The sequence below is a fragment of the Oncorhynchus keta genome, chromosome 8 (assembly GCF_023373465.1).
Source record: "Oncorhynchus keta strain PuntledgeMale-10-30-2019 chromosome 8, Oket_V2, whole genome shotgun sequence".
NCBI classification, from domain to species: Eukaryota; Metazoa; Chordata; class Actinopteri; order Salmoniformes; family Salmonidae; genus Oncorhynchus; species Oncorhynchus keta.
In genome coordinates this window covers 7,026,961-7,051,047 of record NC_068428.1, presented here as the reverse complement: position 1 = coordinate 7,051,047, position 24,087 = coordinate 7,026,961, and the positions used below count along the sequence as shown (strand labels likewise).

The window sequence follows — 24,087 nt, the reverse complement described above, 5'->3', positions numbered from 1 at the left end:
ACACCTCAAACAGATTTGTCTGTCCATAACACTTTTTTCCAATCTTCCTCTGTCCAGTGTCTGTGTTCCTTTGCCCATCTTAATATTTTCTTTTTATTGGCCAGTCTGAGATATGGCTTTTTCTTTGCAACTCTGTCTAGAAGGCCAGCATCCCGGAGTCGCCTCTTCACTGTTGAAGTTGAGACTGGTGTTTTGCGGGTACTATTTAATGAAGCTGCTCATTGAAGACTTGTGAGGCATCTGTTTCTCAAACTAGACACTCTAATGCACTTCTCCTCTTGCTCAGTTCTGCACCAGGGCCTCCCACTCTTTCTATTCTGGTTAGATACAGTTTTCAGCTGTGCTAACATAATTGCAAAAGGGTTTTCTAATGATCAATTAGCCTTTTAAAATGATCAACTTGGATTAACTAACACAATGTGCCATTGGAACACAGGAGTGATGGTTGCTGATAATGGGCGCCTATGTAGATATTCCATTAAAGATCAGCTGTTTCCAGCTACAATAGTCATTTACAACATTAACAATGTCTACACTGTATTTATGATCAATTTGATGTTATTTAATTGGACCAAAAATGTGCTTTTCTTTAAAAAACATGCCTTCTCATTTTTAACGGTTGTGTAGAAGTAGGATTTTGAGACATAACATGTATTATTTTCATATTTTAGTACTTTTCTTTATGCTAAATTCCTGTTCTTTTTAGAAGTTGTCTCACAAAAACAAGCGTATCCCGGTGAAATGTAAATTAGGCACTGAGCATACTTTTTTATTTTCAAAGCCTTTTATGTTTAATTCAGCTCGCTAATTTAGCTTTTTGTGACCCACGGAAACAACTTTGCAGACAACCACCACAACATGTAATATTCAAAAGTTGTTGTGAGGGAGCAGCACCGCTCTGTCAACAGAGCTCGGTGCTTATTGTCCGATGTATTAGTTTACGAAACATTACTTCTTGGATATAATGTTAATCCCATGTTAGAGAAAGACTCTACTGAATAATTCAAGACATGACGAATATTACTTACTTACTAACGGCGAATAAACTAAACTATCAAAATCAAAAAGTTGCACACTCCATGTATAATCTCTCAGCAATTTACTGGGTATTTACCAACATTTCGTCATCACTGTGTCTTCTTCAGGGAAATGTCATGAATACTTGAACCGGGTTATGTAGACACACTGTGCAATTAGTGGAACCAATAACAGTAGTGAGGGGTGTGTCATAATGATTTAGTTCATTAAAATTAATTTGTGAAACTGTAAAAAAAATAGTATATGGCATATTAAATATATTACGGTATTGTTATCATATAGAAACATAATGGAATATTGTACATCATATTAGCCTCAACATATTATTGTTTCACTCAATTTCACATAATTTTGTATTTCATTTTTGTTACATGTAAACTTTTGGTTCAACTTTAATATATAATGAGCATCAACAGGGGGAACATATCAGGTGAGAAATCATTTTTACATTCATAAGACTTGTTCATATAGGAAAATGTGGTCATAAGAAGGGCCTGAGATCCAAAGTCAATAGTCAGACCACTAGGGGTCAATGTTTTTAGAGAGGATATCCAGTAAGCCACCCTTTGTAGTAGTAGGATCTTCATGTTACTTCCTCTCCCCCAAACGTAATGCATGCATATAGGCCTACTGAAGCTCTGACTAGCTATGGCGCACCAGTCTGGAGTCCAGTCCTGGACAAGACTGATATGTTTTTATTAGGTTTTATTTACTGCGGTGTCTATAAATTGTCCAAACGCACAACCGCTTTCCCACTCTATATTGCTATAGAATCTTCACCAATGCTTTAATTTCATCATCCCCAAACATTTTATGAAAACGTGAAAATGACCATATCCAAGTGCTTGCTTGTCAGACAATGTAAACAATAAAAGTCCAATTCTTCCTGGGGATGTACAGTGCATTCGTAAAGTATTCAGACCCCTTGACTTCTTCCACAATTTGTTATGTTACAGCCTTATTCTAAAATTGATTCAATCGTTTTTTCCCTCATCAATCTACACACAATACCCCATACTGACAAAGAAAAAACAGGTATTTAGACATTATTGCAAATGTATTAAAATTCAATCAGACTCTTTACTCAGTACTTTGTTGAAGCTCTTTTGGCAGCAATTACAGCCTGGAGTCTTCTTGGGTATGACGCTACAAGCTTGGCTCACCTGTATTTGGGGAGTATCTTCCATTCTTCTCTGCAAATCCTCTCAAGCTCTGTCAGGTTGGATGGGGAGCTTCGCTGCACAGCTATTTTCAGGTCTCTCCAGAGATGTTTCAAGTCAACGCTCTGGTTGGGCCACTCAAGGACATTGAGTAGCCCAGCCAGAGACTTGGCACGAAGCAACGCGTGCGTTGTCTTCGCTGGGTCATTGTTCTGTTGGAAGGTGAACCTTCGCCCCAGTCTGAGGTCCTGAGCACTCTGGAGCAGGTTCTCAGGTTTTAATTTCTGTAGGCCTCCCGGGTGACGCAGTGGTTAAGGGTGCTGTACTGCAGTGCCAGCTGTGTCACCAGAGACTCTGGGTTCGCGCCTAGGCTCTTTCATAACCGGCCGCGACCGGGAGGTTGGCCTAGCGTCGTCCGGGTTAGGGAGGGTTTGGCAGGTAGGGAAATCCTCATCGCGCACCAGCGCAGTGCGCGCTAACCAAGGTTGCCAGGTGCACGGTGTTTCCTCCGACACATTGGTGCGGCTGGCTTCCGGGTTGGATCGCGCTGTGTTAAGAAGCAGTGCAGCTTGGTTGGGTTGTGTATCGGAGGACGCATGACTTTCAACCTTCGTCTCTCCCGAGCCCGTATGAGTTGTAGCGATGAGACAAGATAGTAGCTACTAAAAACAATTGGATACCACGAAATTGGGGAGAAAAGGGAGAAAAAAAGAAGGGGAAAAAAGGATCTCTGTACTCTGTACATTGCTCCGTTCATCTTTCCCTCAACCTGGCTAGTCTCCCAGTCTCTGCCGCTGAAAAACATCCCTACAGCATGATGCTGCCACCACCATGCTTCGCCGTTAGGATGGTGCCAGGTTTCCTCCAGACATTACGCTTTGCATTCAGGCCAAAGAGTTCAATCTTGGTTTCAGCAGACCAGAGAATCTTGATTCTCATGGTCTGAGAGTCCTTCAGGTGCCTTTTGGCAAACTCCAAGCTGTCCGCCTTTTACTGGGGGGTGGCTTCTGTCTGGCAACTCTACAATCATTGCCTCATTGGTGAAGTGCTGCAGAGATGGTTGTCCTTTTGGAAGGTTCTCCCATCTCCACAGAGGAACTCTGGAGCTTTGTCAGAGTGACCATCGGGTTATTGGTCATCTCCCTGACCAAGGCCCATCTCCCTGATTGCTCAGCTCTAGGGAGAATATTGGTGGTTTCACACTTCCATTTAAGAATGATGGAGGCCACTGTGCTCTTGGGGTCCTTCAATGCTGCAGATATGGTGCCCTCCTTTTGAATAAGGCTGAAACGTAACAATATAATTTCAGGTTTCTAAAATGCTGTCAGTTCCACTTTAACTGCTAGGCTAACTGCTAGGCTAACTTCTAGGCTAACTGCTAGGCTACCTGCTAGGCTACCTGCTAGGCTACCTGCTGCCCCATAGCTGGAGTATGATGTATTGTTTTTCTCTGCTCTCTTTTGACATAATTCTCTTTCTTGTCCTTTTTGTCTTTCCTCATCCCTATCTCTACCTCTCTCTCGCCTCCTACCGCCTCTATTTGTCTTTACCCCCTTCATTTGCCTCTCCCTCCTTTCTTCTTCTCCTTCTATCACTCTCCTTGGTCTTTTCTCATCCCCCTCTCTCTACTCATAACCCCTCCCTTTGCCTCTCCCTCCTTTCTTCTTCTCCTTCTATCACTCTCCTTGGTCTTTTCTCATCCCCCTCTCTCTACTCATAACCCCTCCCTTTGCCTCTCCCTCCTTTCTTCTTCTCCTTCTATCACTCTCCTTGGTCTTTTCTCATCCCCCTCTCTCTACTCATAACCCCTCCCTTTGCCTCTCCCTCCTTTCTTCTTCTCCTTCTATCACTCTCCTTGGTCTTTTCTCATCCCCCTCTCTCTACTCATAACCCCTCCCTTTGCCTCTCCCTCCTTTCTTCTTCTCCTTCTATCACTCTCCTTGGTCTTTTCTCATCCCCCTCTCTCTACTCATAACCCCTCCCTTTGCCTCTCCCTCCTTTCTTCTTCTCCTTCTATCACTCTCCTTGGTCTTTTCTCATCCCCCTCTCTCTAACCCCTCCCTTTGCCTCTCCCTCCTTTCTTCTTCTCCTTCTAACCCCTCCCTTTGCCTCTCCCTCCTTTCTTCTTCTCCTTCTATCACTCTCCTTGGTCTTTTCTCATCCCCCTCTCTCTACTCATAACCCCTCCCTTTGCCTCTTCCTCCTTTCTATCCGTCTCTGCCTCTCTCCCCCTTTCCACCCTCTCCCTCCTTTCTTCCTCCTCCCTCTTTCACTCTACCTTCTCCCCATCCCTCCCACCCCCATATTTCCTTAACAGGTGGAGCCCTATGTGATGTTCAAGAAGTCCGACAAGCCGCTGTACGGAAACGACCGCTTTGAGGGCTATTGCATCGACCTGCTCCGTGAGCTCTCGGGGATCCTGGGCTTTCACTATGAGGTGAGTGGCTTTCCATGTGGCTCAGTTGGTAGAGCATGGGGCTTGCAATGCCAGGGTTGTGGGTTTGATCTCCATGGGGAACAATATGAAAATGAATGCACATACTACTACAAGTGTCTACTGAATGGCATATATCATTTTTCTTGTTACTTTTATAATTAATATCACTGTTATTATTATTATTATTAGGTGCGCCTGGTGGAGGACGGCAAGTATGGGGCGCTGGAGGAGAGCACGGGCCAGTGGAATGGCATGGTCAGGGAGCTCATGGACCACGTGAGTAGCGGAGTGGAGGAGTCTCATGGTTCCTGTGGTGATGTGTTGCCGTGGTGATGAGGATACGGTTTGGCAGATAATCGATACGGTTTGGAAGATAATGGATACAATGGAGAATGGGCTTTGAATAGGTCCAGAGGTTTTGACTTTATAGGGTCTGTTTGGGTCTACAGTGCACCAAGTATAACAAGGACGCTTCTTAGTCCTTTGACTTCCCAGTTCCCACCAAGTCTTGCACATTTCTCCAATTGCATATTTATTTAGCAAGGTAAGTCATTGAGAACAAGTTTTAAATTGAAGCAATAAGGCCAGAGGGGGTGAGGTATATGGCCAATATACCACGGCTAAGGGCTGTTCTTAGGCACGACGTGAAGTGAAGTGCCTGGAGACACCCCTTAGCTGTGGCACAGTATATTAGCCATATACCACAAACTCCCTTATTGCTATTACGAACTGGTTACCAACATAAACAGAACAGTAAACAAGTATTTTTGCGACATACCCGTGGTATATTGTCTGATGTACCACGGCTTTCAGCCAATCAGCATCCAGGACCTAAACTTATTTACAATAACAACCTAGTTTAATAAATGACTTCACTGATTTTTCCCGTGTCCTTCTAGGATCTTCCACACATTCTCAGTGACTGGTCAAAGTGTTGACAGAGAGGAGATCCTATATCTGATAGTTTCTTGTAAGCCCCGGTTTCTAATGTGATACCACAGCCCCTGATTGGTCAACTATCTCCACCCCACAATCTATGTCCAAATTGTATTTATTCTAATTTGATACCATATCCCCTAATTGGTGGACTACACCCACCTCCCAATATCCTAATTTGATTGGTTTTGATGTGATACCACAGCTTCTGATTGGTGGACTCCAATTCCTTCCCTGATCTCTGTCCACAGAAAGCAGACCTAGTGGTGGCTCCTTTGGCCATTACCTATGTGAGGGAGAAGGTCATCGACTTCTCCAAGCCCTTCATGACCCTGGGGATAAGTATCCTCTACCGCAAGCCCAACGGAACAAACCCTGGTGTCTTCTCCTTCCTCAACCCCCTCTCACCCGATATCTGGATGTATATTCTGCTGGCTTACTTGGGTGTCAGTTGTGTGCTGTTTGTCATAGCCAGGTAACATGCATCCCTCACCGCTCGCTTTCACAACCCAGACAGTGTCTTTTCTCTCCGTCTTACGATACTAGTACAAGCTCAGAGTGTGAAGTTATTCTACCTGTGAAACAAACTCTATGCCCCACAGGAAAGCTTTGACAGTGTGTGAATTAAGTCCGGCTGACTGAGGCAGTACATATGCCCTTAAGCTCATGTAAAGCTATCTTATGTAAAGTACTGTGGACATGCCCTGGCTTAACCCCAGACTGAGGGAAATATGAAACAACCTATGACCTTGCCCGGCCTTTGGTTATATATTGGTTTGTTCAGTGTTAGGAGCTGAGTATAGTGTGTTTATACAGCTATTATAAGTAGAGTAAGGCTTATTTTTCTGGTTGCAAAAAAAAATACATCTTTAGATGGTTGTAATCTGACGTTTCTGCATCCATAAAACCAGTTTACAACAACAATATGATGCCATTATGACATCCCATGCCCAATGTTGCCCACTTTTTGGTAGAATGCCCCTGGAGCCTTTGCTAGTGTAGAAAAGTGTTCATTAACCCCAGAACTATGGGGTGCCAGCTGTTGATTGATCTTTGGTTAGACCCCAAGAGTTTTGTGGTTAATATACGTCTTCCAAATGTTACTGGCCTTTTGATCATCTGAAAGGAAGGCAGCAACTGTCACCTAAGTTGGTTCAGAATATGCACTTATTTTATTGTCATCTTTATCAAAGGTATGTTGGGTAAGTTTCTCTATATGTTCAATGTAGCCTTTACATGGTTTGGGTTTGTGTGGTTTGTGTGTCAACATTGTGTGTATGAAAGTGTGCTTATTATAACAGATTCACTTATTATAACAAACTTCCTTAACCACACTATAGTGATGAATAACCTTGCTTGAAACATGATGACTTGGTCTTAGAGGCTTTAGATCAGCAGGCTTATTAAACAGTGCTATGGCAATTAAGGGAACCTGGGTTTGAACCCAGTAAATCACACCAATATTGCCCATACTATAGTCTTTATCAGATAACTATTCCTCTCTCTCCTCCATATGGGTGTTGATGTGCAATAGCTCTAAGCCTGATGTGTTGATTTCTGCCCAGGCGTCAACTTGCTCTCTCATAATTTTAGTATTGACCTACAGACAGATTGGTTGAGTCCCTATATGTGAAGGATATTGTTTTCTTTAACCCCCTACAAATAGAGTCGGTAGTGTAGCCATAGATGGAGGTATGTCAGGGTTTAAAAGCTCATTCCACCCACATTTGAAGGGCTAAAAGGAACTAACTTATTTTCCTATAATCGGCAGAATTCTATTTTTTCATATTCCTAAACTGTTTCCTCCAACATTTTGTTATTTCTTTACTCTCTTTATTCACTCAGAGGGTGTTCTCAATCATAGAGCACATACGTATACAGTCGCAAAATACACTGCTCAAAAAAATAAAGGGAACACTAAAATAACACATCCTAGATCTGAATTAATGAAATATTCTTATTAAAAACTATTTTTCTTTACATAGTTGAATGTGCTGACAACAAAATCACACAAATTATCAATGTAAATCAAATTGATCAACCCATGGAGGTCTGGATTTGGAGTCACACTCAAAATTAAAGTGGAAAACCACACTACAGACTGATACAACTTTGATGTAATGTCCTTAAAACAAGTCAAAATGAGGCTCAGTAGTGTGTGTGGCCTCCACGTGCCTGTATGACCTCGCTACAACGCCTGGGCATGCTCCTGATTAGGCGGCGGATGGTCTCCTGAGGGATCTCCTCCCAGACCTGGACTAGAGCGTCCGCCAACTCCTGGACAGTCTGTGTTGCAACGTGGCGTTGGTGGATGGAGCGAGACATGATGTCACAGATGTGCTCAATTAGATTCAGGTCTGGGGAATGGGAGGGCCAGTCCATAGCATCAATGCCTTCCTCTTGCAGGAACTGCTGACACACTCCAGCCACATGAGGTCTAGCATTGTCTTGCATTAGGAGGAACCCAGGGCCAACCGCACCAGCATATGGTCTCACAATGGGTCTGAGGATCTCATCTCGGTACCTAATGGCAGTCAGGCTACCTCTGGCGAGCACATGTAGGGCTGTGTGGCCCCCCAAAGAAATGCCACACCACAAGATGACTGACCCCCAAACCGGTCATGCTGGAGGATGTTGCAGGCAGCAGAACTTTCTCCACGGCGTCTCCAGACTGTCACGTCTGTCACGTGTGCTGAGTGTGAACCTGTTTTCATCTGTGAAGAGCACAGGGTGCCAGTGGCGAATTTGCCAATCTTGGTGTTCTCTGGCAAATGCCAAACCTCCTGCACGGTGTTGGGCTGTAAGCACAACCCCCACCTGTGGACGTCGGGCCCTCATACCACCCTCATGGAGTCTGTTTCTGACCATTTGAGCAGACACATGCACATTTGTGGCCTGCTGGAGGTCATTTTGCAGGGCTCTGGCAGTGCCCCTCCTGCTCCTCCTTGCACAAAGGCGGAGGTAGTGGTCCTGCTGCTGGGTTGTTTCCCTCCTACAGCCTCCTCCACGTCCCCTGATGTACTGGCCTGTCTCCTGGTAGCCCCTTCATGCTCTGGACACTACGCTGACAGACACAGCAAACCTTCTTGCCACAGCTCGCATTGATGTGCCATCCTGGATGAGTTTCACTACCTGAGCCACTTGTGTGGGTTGTAGACTCCATCTCATGCTACCACTAGAGTGAAAGCACCGCCAGCATTCAAAAGTGACCAAAACATCAGCCAGGAAGCATAGGAACTGAGAAGTGGTCTGTGGTCACCACCTGCAGAACCACTCCTTTATTGGGGGTGTCTTGCTAATTGCCTATAATTTCCACCTGTTGTCTATTCCATTTGCACAACTGCATGTGAAATTTATTGTCAATCAGTGTTGCTTCCTAAGTGGACAGTTTGATTTCACAGGAGTGTGATTGACTTGGAGTTACATTGTGTTGTTTAAGTGTTCCCTTTATTTTTTGGAGCAGTGTATATCACAGAAAACTTGGACAATGCATGTGACATTCGCAATAAGGCCCCTGTCATTACATGTAAACATGTAATTGCCAGCTTACAGCCTAGATAAGTATATATCACAGTGTCACCTCGGGCTCTCTCTTCAACACACATACACTGTCTCCTTGTAACCGCTGGCGACCGTGCGCCTGCCGCACAATGTCCACCACACACACACACTCTCTCTCACGCTCTCTCTCTCTCGCTCTCTCTTACTCACCTCTCCTCAGATGCCCTGAGACAAGTAAAGAAACCGATCTATAAAGGTGGCTTGAGTCATTTAATCCGGCCGACAGCTGATGCCTGTTGGGTTATTGTGACCCTGGATAGAAGAGGAGGATGATGAGAGAAGAGAAGAGGAGGAGAAGAGGCATAGGAATCATTTTGTTATTCTGTGTGGAACTCGGAATGTGTGTGTGTGTATTTGTGTCAAATCAAATCACCTTTATTTGTCACAATTGCCGAATACAGCAAGTGTAGACCTTACCTTGAAATGCTTACTTATAAGCCCTTAACCAACAGTGCAGTTCAAGAAGAGTTAAGAAAAATATTTATCTAATAAACTATAGTAAAAAATAATAAAAAGTAACACAGTAACATAACGATAACGAGGTTTTATACAGGGGGTACCGGTACTGGTACCGAGTCAGTGTGCGGGGGTACAGGTTAGTTGAGGTAATTTGGACATGTATTTAGGGGTGAAGTGACTATACATAGATAATAAACAGCGAGTAGCAGCAGTGTACAAAACATATGGAAGGGGGGGTCAATGTAAAAAGTCCGGTAGACATTTGATTGATTGTTTAGCAGTCTTATGGCCTGGGGGTAGAAGCTGTTAAGGAGCCTTTTGATCCTAGACTTGGCACTCCGGTACCGCTTGCCATGCGGTAGCAGAGAAAACAATCTATGATTGGGTGACTGGAGTCTTTGACAATTTTATGGGCTTTCCTCAGACACCGCCTATTATATAGGTCATGGATGGCACGAAGCTTGGTCCCAGTGATGTACTGGGCCGTACGCACTACCCTCTGTAGCGCCTTATGGTCAGATGCTGAGCAGTTGCCATACCAGGCGGTGATGCAACTGGTCAGGATGCTCTCGATGGTGCAGCTGTATAACTTTTTGAGGATCTGGGGACCCATGCCAAATCTTTTTAGTCTCCTGAGGGGGAAAAGGTTTTGTCGTGCCCTCTTCACAACTGTCATGGTGTGTTTGGACCATGATAGTTCGTTGGTGATGTGGACACCAAGGAAATTGAAACTCTCGACCCGCTCAACTACAGCCCCATCGATGTTAATGGGGGCCTGTTCGAGACTGCTTTTTCTGTAGTCCACGATCAGCTCCTTCGTCTTGCTCACATTGAGGGAGAGGTTGTTGTCCTGGTACCACACTGCAAGTTCTCTGACCTCCCTATTGACTGTCTCATCATTGTCGGTGATCAGGCATAACACTGTTGTTGTCAGCAAACTTAATGATGGTGCTGGAGTCATGTTTGGCCATGCAGTCTTGGGTGAACAGGGAGTACAGGAGGGGATTCAGTTCACACCCCCGAGGGGCCCCAGTGTTGAGGATCAGCGTGGCAGAAGTGTTGTTGCCTACCCTTTCCACCTAGGGGTGGCCCATCAGGAAGTCCAGGATCCAGTTGCAGAGGGAGGTGTTTAGTCCCAGGGTCTTTAGCTTAGGGATGAGCTTCTTGGGCACTATGGTGTTGAACGCTGAGCTGTAGTCAATGAACAGCATTCTCACATAGGTGTTCATTTTGTCCAGGTGGGAATGGGCAGTGTGGAGTGTGATTGAGATTACGTCATCTGTGGATCTGTTGGGGTGATATGCAAATTGGAGTGGGTCTAGGGTATCCAGGATGCTGCTGTTGATGTGAGCCATGACCAGCCCTTCAAAGCACTTCACGGCTACAGATGTGAGTGCTACAAGACGGAAGCCATTTAGGCATTTTACCTTCGCTTCCTTGGGCTCAGGGACTATGGTGGTCTGCTTGAAACATGTAAGTATTACAGACTCGGTCAGGGAGAGGTTGAAAATGTCAGTGAAGACCCTTGCCAGTTGGTCCGCGCATGCTTTGAGTACACGTCCTGGGAGTCCGTCCGGCTCCACGGCTTTGTGAATGTTGACCTGTTTAAAGGTCTTGCTCACATCAGCTACCGAGAGCATTGTCACACAGTCATCCAGAACAGCTGGTGCTCCCATACATGCTTCAGTGCTGCTTGCCTCGAAGCGAGTATAAAAGGAATTTAGCTTGTTTGGCAGGCTCGTGTCACTGGGTTTCCCTTTGTAGTCTGTAATAGTTTTCATGCCCTGTCACATCCGACGAGCATCAGAACCGGTGTAGTAGGATTCAATCTTGATCCTGTATTGAACCATCCTGTTTGATGGTTCATCTGAGGGCATAGCGTGATTTCTTATTAGCGTCCGGATTAGTCTCCCGCTCCTTGAATGCGGCAGCTCTAGACTTTAGCTCGATGCAGATGTTGCCTGTAATCCACGGTTTCTGGTTGGAATATGTTCATATGGTCACTGGGGGATGATGACATCGATGCAAAAAAGAAAGATGCACCTCTCGTATTACTAAGACGTAGTTTAGAGAAACCTCACAGAGAAACCTCACGCACACAATCGGTTCCTTTCACACACACAGTTTCACACTGTCACACAATGTTACACACCACACTACAGGGGACATTGAGCGGCGCATGGTCTCTGGCGTTTAGAAGTAGACAGAGCTCATTGACATTTCAGACAATCAGGCGGCCCGATGGGGCCGAGGAAGTCCAGAGAAATGATTCCCATGTGGAGTGTATATGGAGCAGCAGTAAAGAAAAGGCTAAATTATACACATCCCAAATATAGTGCACTACTTTTGAACATAAAGCTCTGGTCAAAAGTTTTGCACTATTTTGGGAACATGGTTCCATTTGGAATGCATCCACGTACCAAACTGGTTTTTAAATAAATAGCCCGCAATTCATCCTCTGTAACGGATGTCGTCTGGAGACTTACGTGGTAAGTGTTCATGATGATTTTAATAAAAGAAAGCACTGAACACTGAATCAAAACAATAAACGATGACGTGAAATACAAAACTGAAACAGTACCGTGTGGCCCAAACACTCACACGGAAACAAACACCCACAAACCAAAAGTGAAACCCAGGCTACCTAAGTATGATTCTCAATCAGGGACAACAATTGACAGCTGCCTCTGATTGAGAACCATACCAGGCCGAACTCAAAAACCAACATAGAAAAACAAACAGACTGCCCACCCCAACTCACGCCCTGACCATATTAAAACAAAGACAAGAACAAAGGAACTAAGATCAGAACGTGACATCCTCTTTGTGTAATAAACTTGTTTTTATACAGAGAACCATAAACACATGGCAAAGTAATTCTGATTACAGTTTACAATGTATGCTAATCAGGGATGTAGTGGTAAACACAAAGGTTGGTAAATGCTCAACAACATTAATCCAAACAACACTAACTTGGTGTAAAAGGTGCATAAACTATTTTGTACATGCATTTACCCTCCGTTACTTCCCTGATCCTATTCATGGAAGCGAACAGCATAGCCTAGTATATACCAATGTCAAACATCAGTTACTACTAGGAATTTATTCTGAAACAATGAGCAGGACATTGGCTGTGTTCCAATGTCTATACTGTCATACCACTTAGAGTACATTCATTCTCGAGGTAGTATGGAGATTGGAACAAAGCCCTGATGTTTTTTTCAAATCCCCAGCCCCATGGGTGTCTATAGCTCTCTGTATGTTTGATGTTGTGTAGGTGACGATTGCCACTATCACGTTTAAGGTAAGACCCAGGTGCAGACAGTGTCAATATAACAAAAGTGTATTATTCGAACAGGGGTGGGCAAAAGGACAGGCCAAGGGCAGGCAGAGGTCACTAATCCAGATAGGTGGGGCAAATATACAGAACAGCAGGCAGGGTCAGGTCAGGCAGAGGTCAGTAATCCAGATAGATGGGGCAAAGATACAGGACGGCAGGCAGGCTCAGGATCAGGGCGGGCAGTCAGGCAGGAATGGTCAAAACCGGGAAACAAGAAAACAGGAACTATAGCAAAGACAGGAGCATGGGAAAAACCGCTGGTAGGCTTGACGAACAAAACAAACTGGCAATAGACAAACAGAGAACACCGGTATAAATACACAGGGGTTATTGGGGAAGATGGGCGACACCTGGAGGGGGGTGGAGACAATCACACAGACAGGTGAAACAGATCAGAGTGTGACAGTCAGCCTATTCGCATCTGCCCAAAAAATTATACAAATATGAGCCGGGTGCTCTGCTCTTCCCTCCACTCCTCTAGCACAAACTCAATCAGGTTCTGATGCTTAATGCTAACCCAATTGCCCACTGCTAATATGACTCCACTCTCACTTAAGATATTAAATGAGGAATATCCCTAGTCACCCTTGGGGGGCACAGAAGCAAGAAGGGAGAGAGAGGGGGAGGGAGGCAGTGATGGGGAGGAAAAGGGGAGAGGGTGAGTTAGGCAATGGAGGGGGAGGAGGATTAGACATGCACAAGGAAGTCTATGGATGGAAGAAGGCATATTGGCTGAATTTGGGAGGGGTGATGGGGTCTCAAACCACCAGGGGGTAATCAGAAAGGATCCTCCAGTCGATAAATCTCAATGAGCTCCAAAGATGATCAGGGATGGGGACGTTCTCTCCAGTGACAATGTTATTCCACTCCATCGATTGGGCCTCTCACAACAAACTGAAAGCATTTGAATATGTCAATATGTTGGGGGAAATGATTTGTGTTTTGTCTCGAGAGGAGCGAGGGACCCAGAGGGCATAGTAGAGGATCATAGGAGCTTCTATTGTTTTGGTCGCCTTACAATAAATCGATTTTCACATGTTTTTGTTTGTTTAGGGAAGCTCGAACGTTGTTCGTTTTTTAATGTAAAGGTATTGTGTGTGTGTTCTATTGGACAGATTGTCGAAGGAGATGGGGTGTGTGTCAAAAGCAGTCGGCCGGATTTGAACCCATGCCGACACCGACATATGTGTAGGCACTAACCACTAGACCATCCTGGCCATGAATCTTATTTTGTTTGATTGATCTTAGTGTCTTGTTTGCTCTCTCCACCACAGGTTCAGCCCATACGAGTGGTACAACCCCCATCCGTGCAACCCAGACTCGGACGTGGTGGAAAACAATTTTACGTTGCTCAATAGTTTCTGGTTCGGCATCGGGGCTCTCATGCAGCAAGGTAGTTGCCTCAGCCTGCTGGTGCTGTGGCTATCTCCGTGTCCCACTCTCTCTGGGGTCCAAGGTTTTAGGCCAGGCTCCGGGCGACACAGGGGCCTCTGGGTGTGTGCTGCATGGTGGAAAAGTTATGAAGCATCTATATAGGGCTTAGAAAGAGTTTATGAAGGCACCATTTTACCTTAAAGTTGTAGTTGGGTTAAAGTGGGAACAAGAATAATGTTGCTACCTCGTTTTCTGGTCGAAATGAATGTACAGAGGAAGCTGGAGAGGAAAATATACTGAACAAAAAAATAAATGCAACATGTCAAGTGTTGGTCCCATGTTTCATGAGCGGAAATAAAAGATCACAGAAATTTACCATACACACAAAGCTTATTTCTCTCAAATTTTGTGCTCAAATTTGTTTATATCCCTGTTGGTGAGCATTTCTCCTATCCCAAGTTAGGCTAATTTACATTATTTGAGTCAATTGGAGGTGTACCTGTGGATCAATTTCAAGGCCTACCTTCAAACTCAATGCCTCTTTGCTTGACATCATGGGAAAATCGAAATAAATCAGCCAAGACCTCAGAAAAACAATTGTAGACCTCCACAAGTCTGGTTCATCCTTGGGAGCCATTTCCAAATGCCTGAAGGTACCACGTTCATCTGTACAAACAATAGTATGCAAGTATAAACACCATGGGACCATGCAGCCATCATACTGCTCAGGAAGGAGACGCGTTCTGTCTTCTAGAGAAGAACGTACTGTCTTCTAGAGATGACATCTGATGAATCTGTGGGTGTGCAAGACTGAAGAATTTCTGCACAAACTGTCAGAAACCATCTCAGGGAAGTTCATCTGTGTGCTTGTCATCCTCACCAGGGTCTTGACTGCAGTTCAGCGTTGTAACTAACTTCAGTGGGAAAATGCTTACCTTCAATGGCCACTGGCACACTGGAGAAGTGCGCTCTTCACGGATGACTCCCGATTTCAACTGTACCGGGCAGAGGACATTGCATTGCATTTTATCGATGGAAATTTGAATGCACAGAGATATCGTGACGAGGTCCTGAGGCTCATTGTCGTGCCATTCATCCGCCACCATCACCTCATGTTTCAGCATGATAATGTCGCAAGGATCTGTACACAATTCCTGGAAGCTGAACATGTCCCAGTTATTTCCGGGCCTGCATACTCACCAGACATGTCACCCATTGAGCATGTTTGGGTTGCCCTGGATCGCTGTGTATGACAGCGTGTTCCAGTTCCCGCCAATATCCTGCAACTTCGCACAGCCATTGAAGAGGAGTGGGACAACATTCCACAGGCCACAATCAACAGCTGATCAACTCTATGGGAAGGAGATGTGTCACGCTGCATAAGGCAAATGGTGCTCACACCAGATACTGACTGGTTTTCTGATCCACGGCCCTACCTTTTTTTAAGTATCTTAGACAAACATGTTCATATTGGTATGCCCATTAATGTAAAATGCATAGATTAGGGCCTAATGAATTTATTTCAATTGACACATTTCCATATGTGAACTGTAACTCAGTCAAATTTTTGGCATGTTGCGTTTATATATTTGCTCAGTGTATATTATTTCAAATTATTATTATTTTGCATATTTTGTGCTAAGTTATTGTTACAGTGAAGGTGTCTCTTTTAGCGTTACAGCAACTGAATGAACATAAAAGTTAGAGTCCTTAATGGAGTAGTAACTTTGAGTAGCTACTGTAACAGCTATTTCCATTTAGATTGGTTCCTCTATTCTGATAAGATAATTGCAGAGAAATTAATTTACTATACAGTTAAAGTCAGAAGTTTACGCACACTTAGGCTGGAGTCATTAAAACGTGTTTTTCAACCACTCCGCAAAGTCTTGTTAACAAACTATAGTTTTGGCAAGTCGCTTAGGACATCTACTTTGTTCATGACACGTCATTCCAACAATTGTTTAGACACATTATTTCACACATAATTCACTGTATCACAATTCCAGTGGGTCAGAAGTTTACATATACACTTAGTTGACTGTGCCTTTAAACAGCTTGGAAAATTACAGAATTATTTCATGGCTTTAGAAGCTTCTCAATGCCTCTTTGCTTGACATCATGGGAAAATATAAATAAATCAGCCAAGAATTCAGAAAAACAATTGTAGACCTCCACAAGTCTGGTTCATCCTTGGGAGCAATTTCCAAATGCCTGAAGGTACCAGGTTCATCTGTACAAACAATAGTATGCTAGTATAAACACCATGGGACCACGCAGCCGTCATACTGCTCAGGAAGGAGATGCGTTCTGTCTTCGAGAGATGAACGTACTTTGGTGCGAAAAGTGTAAATCAATCCCAGAATAACAGCAAAGGACCTTGTGAAGATGCTGCAGGAAAGTACATAAGTATCTATATCCACAATAAAACGAGTCCTATAACGACATAACCTGAAAGGACGCTCAGCCAGGAAGAAGCCACTGCTCCAAACCGCCATAATAAAGTTTGTGATGGCACATGGGGACAAAGATTGTACTTTTTGGAGAAATGTCCTCTGGTCTGATGAAAAACAAATAGATCTGTTGTGTCATAATGACCATCGTTATCTTTGGAGGAAAAAGGGTGAGGTTTGCAAACTGAAGAACACCATCCCAACCGTGAAACACGGGGGTGGCAGCATCATGTTTTGGGGGTGCTTTGCTGCAGGAGGGACTGGTGCAATTCACAAAATAGATGGCTACATGAGGCAGGAAAATTATGTGGATATATTGAAGCAACATCTCAAGACATTAGTCAGGAAGTTAAAGCTTGGTTGCAAATGGGTCTTCCAAATGGACAAGGACCTCAAGCATACTTCCAAAGTTGTGGCAAAATGGCTTAAGGACAACAAAGTCAAGGTATTGGAGTGGCCATCACAAAAGCCCTGACCTCAATCCTATAGAACATTTGTGGGGAGAACTGAAAAAGTGTGTGCGAGCAAGGAGGCCTCTAAACCTGACTCAGTTACACCAGCTCTTTCAGGTGTGCATGGAGGAATGGGCCAAAATTCACCCAACATATTGTGGGATGTTTGTGGAAGGCTACCCAAAATGTTTGACCCAATTTAAACAATTTAAATTCAATGCTACCAAATACTAATTGAGTATATGTAAACTTCTGACCCACTGGGAATGTGATGGAAGAAATAGCAGCTGAAATGAATCATTCTCTACTATTATTCTGACATTTGTGATCCTAACTGACCTAAAACAGTTTTTTTTTACTAGGATTAAATGTCAATAATTAATATTTGGCTAAGGTGTATGTAAACCTCCGACTTCAACTGTATATAGATTAAGTGGGGTTGCAGTTGCAACCCTTCCCCCCAGTATGAAACAAAATTAGAATAATTGGTAAGGGTCTCAGTGTAACAGATACCCTTTTCATATGACTGAGCAGAGTCTGTGCTGGCCTGGTTACGCATCCAACATAGTTGCTGGAACCATGCTGAAAAGGACACAGTGATAGGAAACTATCAAAACATGTCTGGGTGAGCATGATAGTGTGAAAAGGAGAATGACGAACCAGTGAACTATCCTTTAGGTATAACATATCTCTTACCAACTAGCCATGCTGCACTTATTCAACAACAACAGCTTTGTGTCAGGTGCCACTACCCAGAGTCCTCTCCCCATTGCCCGCAACAAATCAGTGCCCATAGAGTAGTGGGACATGGGGTCAGGATGTGAGGTTACCTTGGGTACATGACAGTCAGACCCAACCGGGTTGTCAGTTTCCACTAAAGTTTTTATTTTGAAATGTAAACGTGTAACTTTAAAGAAGTAACTGATCTGTGTTGACGGACGGTAAGTTAATTGAGTATACCTTTAGGACCAGTTTCCTGGACCCAGATAAATCCTATTTTAAGGAGGTGTAAAACGCTCTGTCAATGGATATTCACCATTCAACATGCTTTTTAGTTCAGGAGTAGGTTGAATCTGGGTCCGTGAAACCAACCCCCTACTGTCCAACTCCCAATACATAATGGAGCGGCTTAAGTACAACACATAGCAACCTTTCTTACTAATCGACGGACCGTCCCAGTGGCCTGGATTCAAGTCCCACTCAGGCTACTCCGGATGATCCACAGAGCATAATATCACCCCTCACTAAGTCCTTTGTGGATGCTGCCTATGTAGACATCTTCTCCATACACCCTTGCTGTAACTTCTGGAATTCTATCTCTCCACTCCCTTCACCCCTATCCTCCCTTCTGTACCCAGGCTCAGAGCTCATGCCTAAGGCCCTGTCCACCCGGGTCGTGGGGGGCATCTGGTGGTTCTTCACCCTCATTATCATCTCCTCCTACACGGCCAACCTGGCTGCCTTTCTCACCGTGGAGCGCATGGAGTCACCCATCGACTCGGCCGATGACCTGGCCAAACAGACCAAGATCCTGTACGGAGTGGTGGAGGATGGATCTACCATGACCTTTTTCAAGGTAGCTAGCAAACCATTGGGCTCACTGGGATAAGTGGTCATCTGCGGTGTTGTGGTTGTGGGTTTCACTCAAATAGCGACCTGCTGTAGGGAAAGACAGCAAGAAAATATAATAAACCCCTCTGTTCAAGGTACATAAAAAGCATTGGCCATGTATAATCTCCACCAGGCACGGCCAAAAGAGGACTGGCTACCCCTCTGATTCTGGTTTCTTCCGAGGCTCCTGCCTTTCTAGGGAGTATTTCCTAGCCACCGTGCTTCTACAACTGCATTGCCTGCTCTTTTGGGTGTTAGGCTGTTTCTGTATAAGCACTTTGTGACATCTGCTGATGTAAAAATGGCTTTATAAATCAATGTTATTGATTGATTGACACTGGAAAGGCCAATGCTATATGAACCAAATCAATTCTTATTAGAAGAGGTGGATTTCATTAATCTTCCTTTTCTTCCTCCGGTGGTTTGACAGAAGACGAAGATCTCCACTTACGACAAGATGTGGGAGTTCATGAACAGCCGGCGAACGTCTGTGATTGTGAAAAACATAGAGACGGGCATCCAGCGCGTGCTCACCTCCGACTACGCTTTCCTCATGGAGTCCACAACCATTGAGTTTGTTACCCAGCGCAACTGCAACCTTACCCAGATAGGGGGCCTCATCGACTCCAAGGCCTACGGAGTGGGAACACCCATGGGTAACTCATATTGATTGTCCTTATAGTCTGTATCGTCTATGTCGCACATATCGCTATTATCACCTATATCGCTTATTGTCTACACCATTCATATCTACTGAATCACCCATAACTCCTATATCACCCATATCTCCTATATTGCCCATGTTGACCATATCGCCCATCACCCATTTCACGTTCTACCTGTCAATGACCATGTATATCAGGGCAAGCAGATAAAGGTTGGAGTTTGGAGGTTTGAGACAGATATGGCTAATGCAATGTACTGTATGCATACTTGAAAGGGTAGAATAATTAATTGTTATGACTGAGTTTGGGAGGTAAGGGTTCAAGTGAAGGGGAAATGGACAATAATATTTACAGGAATTTTACACTGAATCTAGTATTTCCCCACACATTAAGACAATTGTACAGATTGACATTTGAAAATACCATTCTCTGGCATTTCAGTTGGTATGTGTAAAAACTGTTCCACTTGACACATACAGTGCATCATAATACACCAGACATACCCAGCCTTTGGGGCAACATTTTTGCCTGGCATATAAAGATTATGTACCACAGAGGAGGGTTCTGGTTCTGGTTCTGTATTCCTGGAGCATCTCAGAGTATGATTGCTGATCTAAGATCAGTTTTAACTTTTGGAAAGTAATGAACAAGATCACATGGAAAGGGGGTACCAAATTCTAGATCAGCACTCCTACTCTGTCGCTTTATACGTACGGCCCATAATGTACAGTGCCTTTGGAAATTATTCAGACCCCTTGACTTTTTCCACATTTTGTTACGTTACCGCCTTATTCTAAAAATTGATTAAATATTTTTTTTTTCTCAGAAATCTTCACACAATACCCCATAATGACAAAGGGAAAACAGTTTTGCAGAAATGTTTCTGAATTTATTGCAAATAAAAAAACTGAAATACTTTATTCAGATGCTTCGCAATGAAACTCTAAATTGAGCTCAGGTGCATCCTGGTTCAATTGATTATCCTTGATGTTTCTACAACTTGATTAGTGTCCACCTATGGTAAATTCAATTGATTGGACATTTTTTGGAAAGGCACATACAGTTGAAGTCGGAAGTTTACATACACTTAGGTTGGAGTCATTAAAACTCGTTTTTCAACCACTCCACAAATTTCTTGTTAACAAATTCGAGTTTTGGCAAGTCGGTTAGGACATCTACTTTGTGCATGACACAAGTCATTTTTCCAAAAATTGTTTACAGACAGATTATTTCATTTATAATTCACTGTATCACAATTCCAGAGGGTCAGAAGTTTACATACACTAAGTTGACTGTGCCTTTAAACAGCTTTGAAAATTCCCCAAAATGATGTCATGCACAGCCAGAAGAGGACTGGCCACCCCTCATAGCCTGGTTCCTCTCTAGGTTTCTTCCTAGGTTCTGGCCTTTTCTAGGGAGTTTCTCCTAGCCACCGTGCTTCTACACCTGCATTGCTTGCTGTTTGGGGTTTGAGGCTGGGTTTCTGTACAGCACTTTGCGACATCATCTGATGTAAGAGGGCTTTATAAATACATTTGATTTGATAACAAAATGTGGGAAAAATCAAGGCGTTTAAATACTTCCCTTAGGCCCTGTATATGCTGTGTCAGATCTCATGGACTCCAGGGGAAACGGGCGGGAAAGCTGTTGCTGGTGTTTTCTAATCCCAGTGTCACTGAGGTTATTGTGTTCATGATGGGGCCGCAGAGACCACTGCTACCCCTGGGGCTCGATCCCATAGGGTGATGCACAATTGGCCCAGCGCCGTCTGGGTTAGGGGAGGGTTCGGCCAGAGGGCTTTCCTTGGCTCATCGCGCTCTATCGACTCCTTGTGGCGGGCCGGGTGCTTGCAAGCTGTCATCAAAAAAAAATATTTCGACACATTGGTGCGGCTATCTTCCTGGTTAAGCGAGCAGTTTATTATGAAGCAGCATTGCTTGGTGGGTCATGTATTGGAGGACACGTATCTCAACCTTTGCCTCTCCCGAGCCCATTGCAGAGTTACAGTGATGAGAAAAATTGGTTAAAATGACAAAATAATCATTTAAAAAAGGAATTCCATCGCACACATTGCTAAATTCTCCTATTGCATGTGACATGTTTTTTCTTCTATATATCTATTAATAAAGGTTAAATATGAGCTTTTTTAAGTGAAATATTAGCTTTTGTCTGAAGCCAAAAAAAAGACAGGAAATTCAAAAGCTCATTTGACCAAACAAGGCTTTCATATTTAGCAGTTTGAACTACTGCTCGAGTACTGTAGCTTTACTGATCTACTGTACTTCAACAGATGTACTCACATTGGATGGGCTGATTAGGATTCAAACCTTCTATCAAATGGCCGAATACATGCTTTTAGAGTAGGTTTACCCCAATAATGTTCATGTAATGTAAACATATTTCAATCCCACTCCACTCATTTAAACGTTATGGGGACGTTTTCCCAGACACAGATTAAGCCTGGTTCTGGACAAAAAATCCAGATCAATGGAAAATCCAAATGATTTAGGGTCCAAGACTAGGTGTAATCTGTGTCTGCAAAACAGCTCCTTTACCCGACATTTGACCAAGCCTAATACATAAGCCTACTGAGACAAGTTAGTTGACAGCATTTGTACATACAGTATTTTGAAGCTATACATGGTTTATGTTCTTGTTATAAACAATGGAGTAATGCAACCTTATATTTTGGGTTATGATAGGGTAAGACAGTGTAATGGGTGCGTGTTGGTGGCAGGGAAGTCAGGAGCAGGAGAATCGAACTTGGTATAAATGGAGTGGTTTAATAAACTTAACAAAACTCCAAAACCAAAATTACAGAATAAATAAAAAAGTGGGTACAAAACCCGTTGCGCACCAACACATAATACATAAACATACAATCAAACAATCTCCGACAAGGACAAGAGTTGTAAACCGGTTTAAATACACAACGTGTTCCAACCAATCGAAAATGAAAAATGGATCAGTGACATCGACCACCGAACACCGTCTGAACAAGGAGAGGGACCGACTTCGGCGGAAGTCGTGACAAGTGCGCTGTGCACTTGAGACATTTATAAGTTATAGTATTTAAAGGGTTAATTTGTAATTGCTTGTAATTGCTTAATATATATTTTTACTTTAAAATGATTTACACACACCCATTGATTCTTTACGAATATAACTTTTATAATAAATGCCTCATAAGCTTAGTCCGGTTGTCATATCCCATCAGAACCCCAAAATATATGCTTCTTCTACTCAATTGTTTGTAAACAATGTAATTAGAAACCAACACTCTTTCGCCTCGGAATATGGTTAAAATGTTAATTTTGTATCCATAGAGCTATCGATGAATTTGAGAGTGGTTACATTAATATTATTATTATTTCTCCACCACCAATTATTTAGCTTTTTACCAAAACAGTGGTGGGGTGTTGGCTTTGTTGTTGTTTGAACTGCAGATTGATCCTTGAAGAACCAATGGGTATATCAAGCTGAGGAACGTTGAACAGAATCCCAGATGGCAGATTGTGTGTGTCTTACATAAAGACGTGTTTACATTAACTGGTACATTGATGGTGTGAACCTACTCTAAGAGTATGTATTAAGCTGTTTGAGAGAAGGTTGAATCCTAATCAACCCATCCAATATGAGTCCATCTGTTGTTGAAGTAAAGCTACAGTACTCTAGCAGTAGTCAAGCTGCTTATAATGAAAGCCGTGTTAGTGCATAGTTCAAATGAGCTTCAAACAAAAGCTAATATTTCACTTAAAACATAGTTTTTTGTATTCATTTGCATAATAGTCCTACCACCAAACGTTATTACTATGCATTCTAACTATTTGAAATTGCAGTGGCGTAAAATACTTAAGTAAAAATACTTCAAATCAAAGTTTATTTGTCACGTGCGTAACCAGTTAGGCAAGTTGAGAACAAGTTCTCATTTACGATTGTGACCTGGCCAAAATAAAGCAAAGCAGTTCGACACATACAACAACACAGAGTTACACATGGAGGAAAACAAACATCCAGTCAATAATACAGTAGAAAAATAAGTCTATATACATTGTGAGTAAATGAGGTGAGATAAGGGAGGTAAAGGCAAAAAAAAGGACATGGTGGCGAAGTAAATACAATATAGCAAATAAAACACTGGAATGGTTGATTTGCAGTGGAAGAATGTGCAAAGTAGAGATATAAATTATGGGTTGCAAAGGAACAAATACAGTAGGGAAGAGGTAGTTGTTTGGGCTAAATTATAGCTGGGCTATGTACAGGTGCAGTAACCTGTGAGCTGCTCTGACAGCTGGTGCTTAAAGCTAGGGAGGGGGATAAGTGTTTCCAGTTTCAGAGATTTTTGTAGTTCGTTCCAGTCATTGGCAGCAGAGAACTAGGAGGAGAGGCGGCCAAAGGAAGAATTGGTTTTGGGGGTGACCAGAGAAATATACCTGCTGGAGCGCGTGCTACAGGTGGGTGCTGCTATTGTGACCAGCGAGCTGAGATAAGGGGGCACTTCACCTAGCAGGGTCTTGTAGATGACCTGGAGCCAGTGGGTTTGGCGTCGAGTATGAAGCGAGGGCCAGCCAACGAGATCGTACAGGTCGCAGTGTTGGGTAGTA

The 24,087-nt window shown here is 43.5% G+C and overlaps 1 protein-coding gene across 2 annotated transcripts in view; it reads left to right on the top strand.

Moving 5' to 3' along the window:
• LOC118386584 (glutamate receptor ionotropic, kainate 2-like) overlaps positions 1 to 24,087 on the top strand; it is a 212,647-nt gene that overhangs the window by 140,133 nt on the left and 48,427 nt on the right. For both annotated transcript variants that reach the window (XM_052523418.1, XM_052523417.1), the window contains exons 10-15: positions 4,516 to 4,635; positions 4,825 to 4,911; positions 5,823 to 6,046; positions 14,206 to 14,324; positions 18,566 to 18,783; positions 19,249 to 19,474. In XM_052523418.1, the coding sequence (XP_052379378.1) occupies positions 4,516 to 4,635; positions 4,825 to 4,911; positions 5,823 to 6,046; positions 14,206 to 14,324; positions 18,566 to 18,783; positions 19,249 to 19,474 (994 nt within the window). The remainder of the gene's footprint in view (positions 1 to 4,515; positions 4,636 to 4,824; positions 4,912 to 5,822; positions 6,047 to 14,205; positions 14,325 to 18,565; positions 18,784 to 19,248; positions 19,475 to 24,087) is intronic.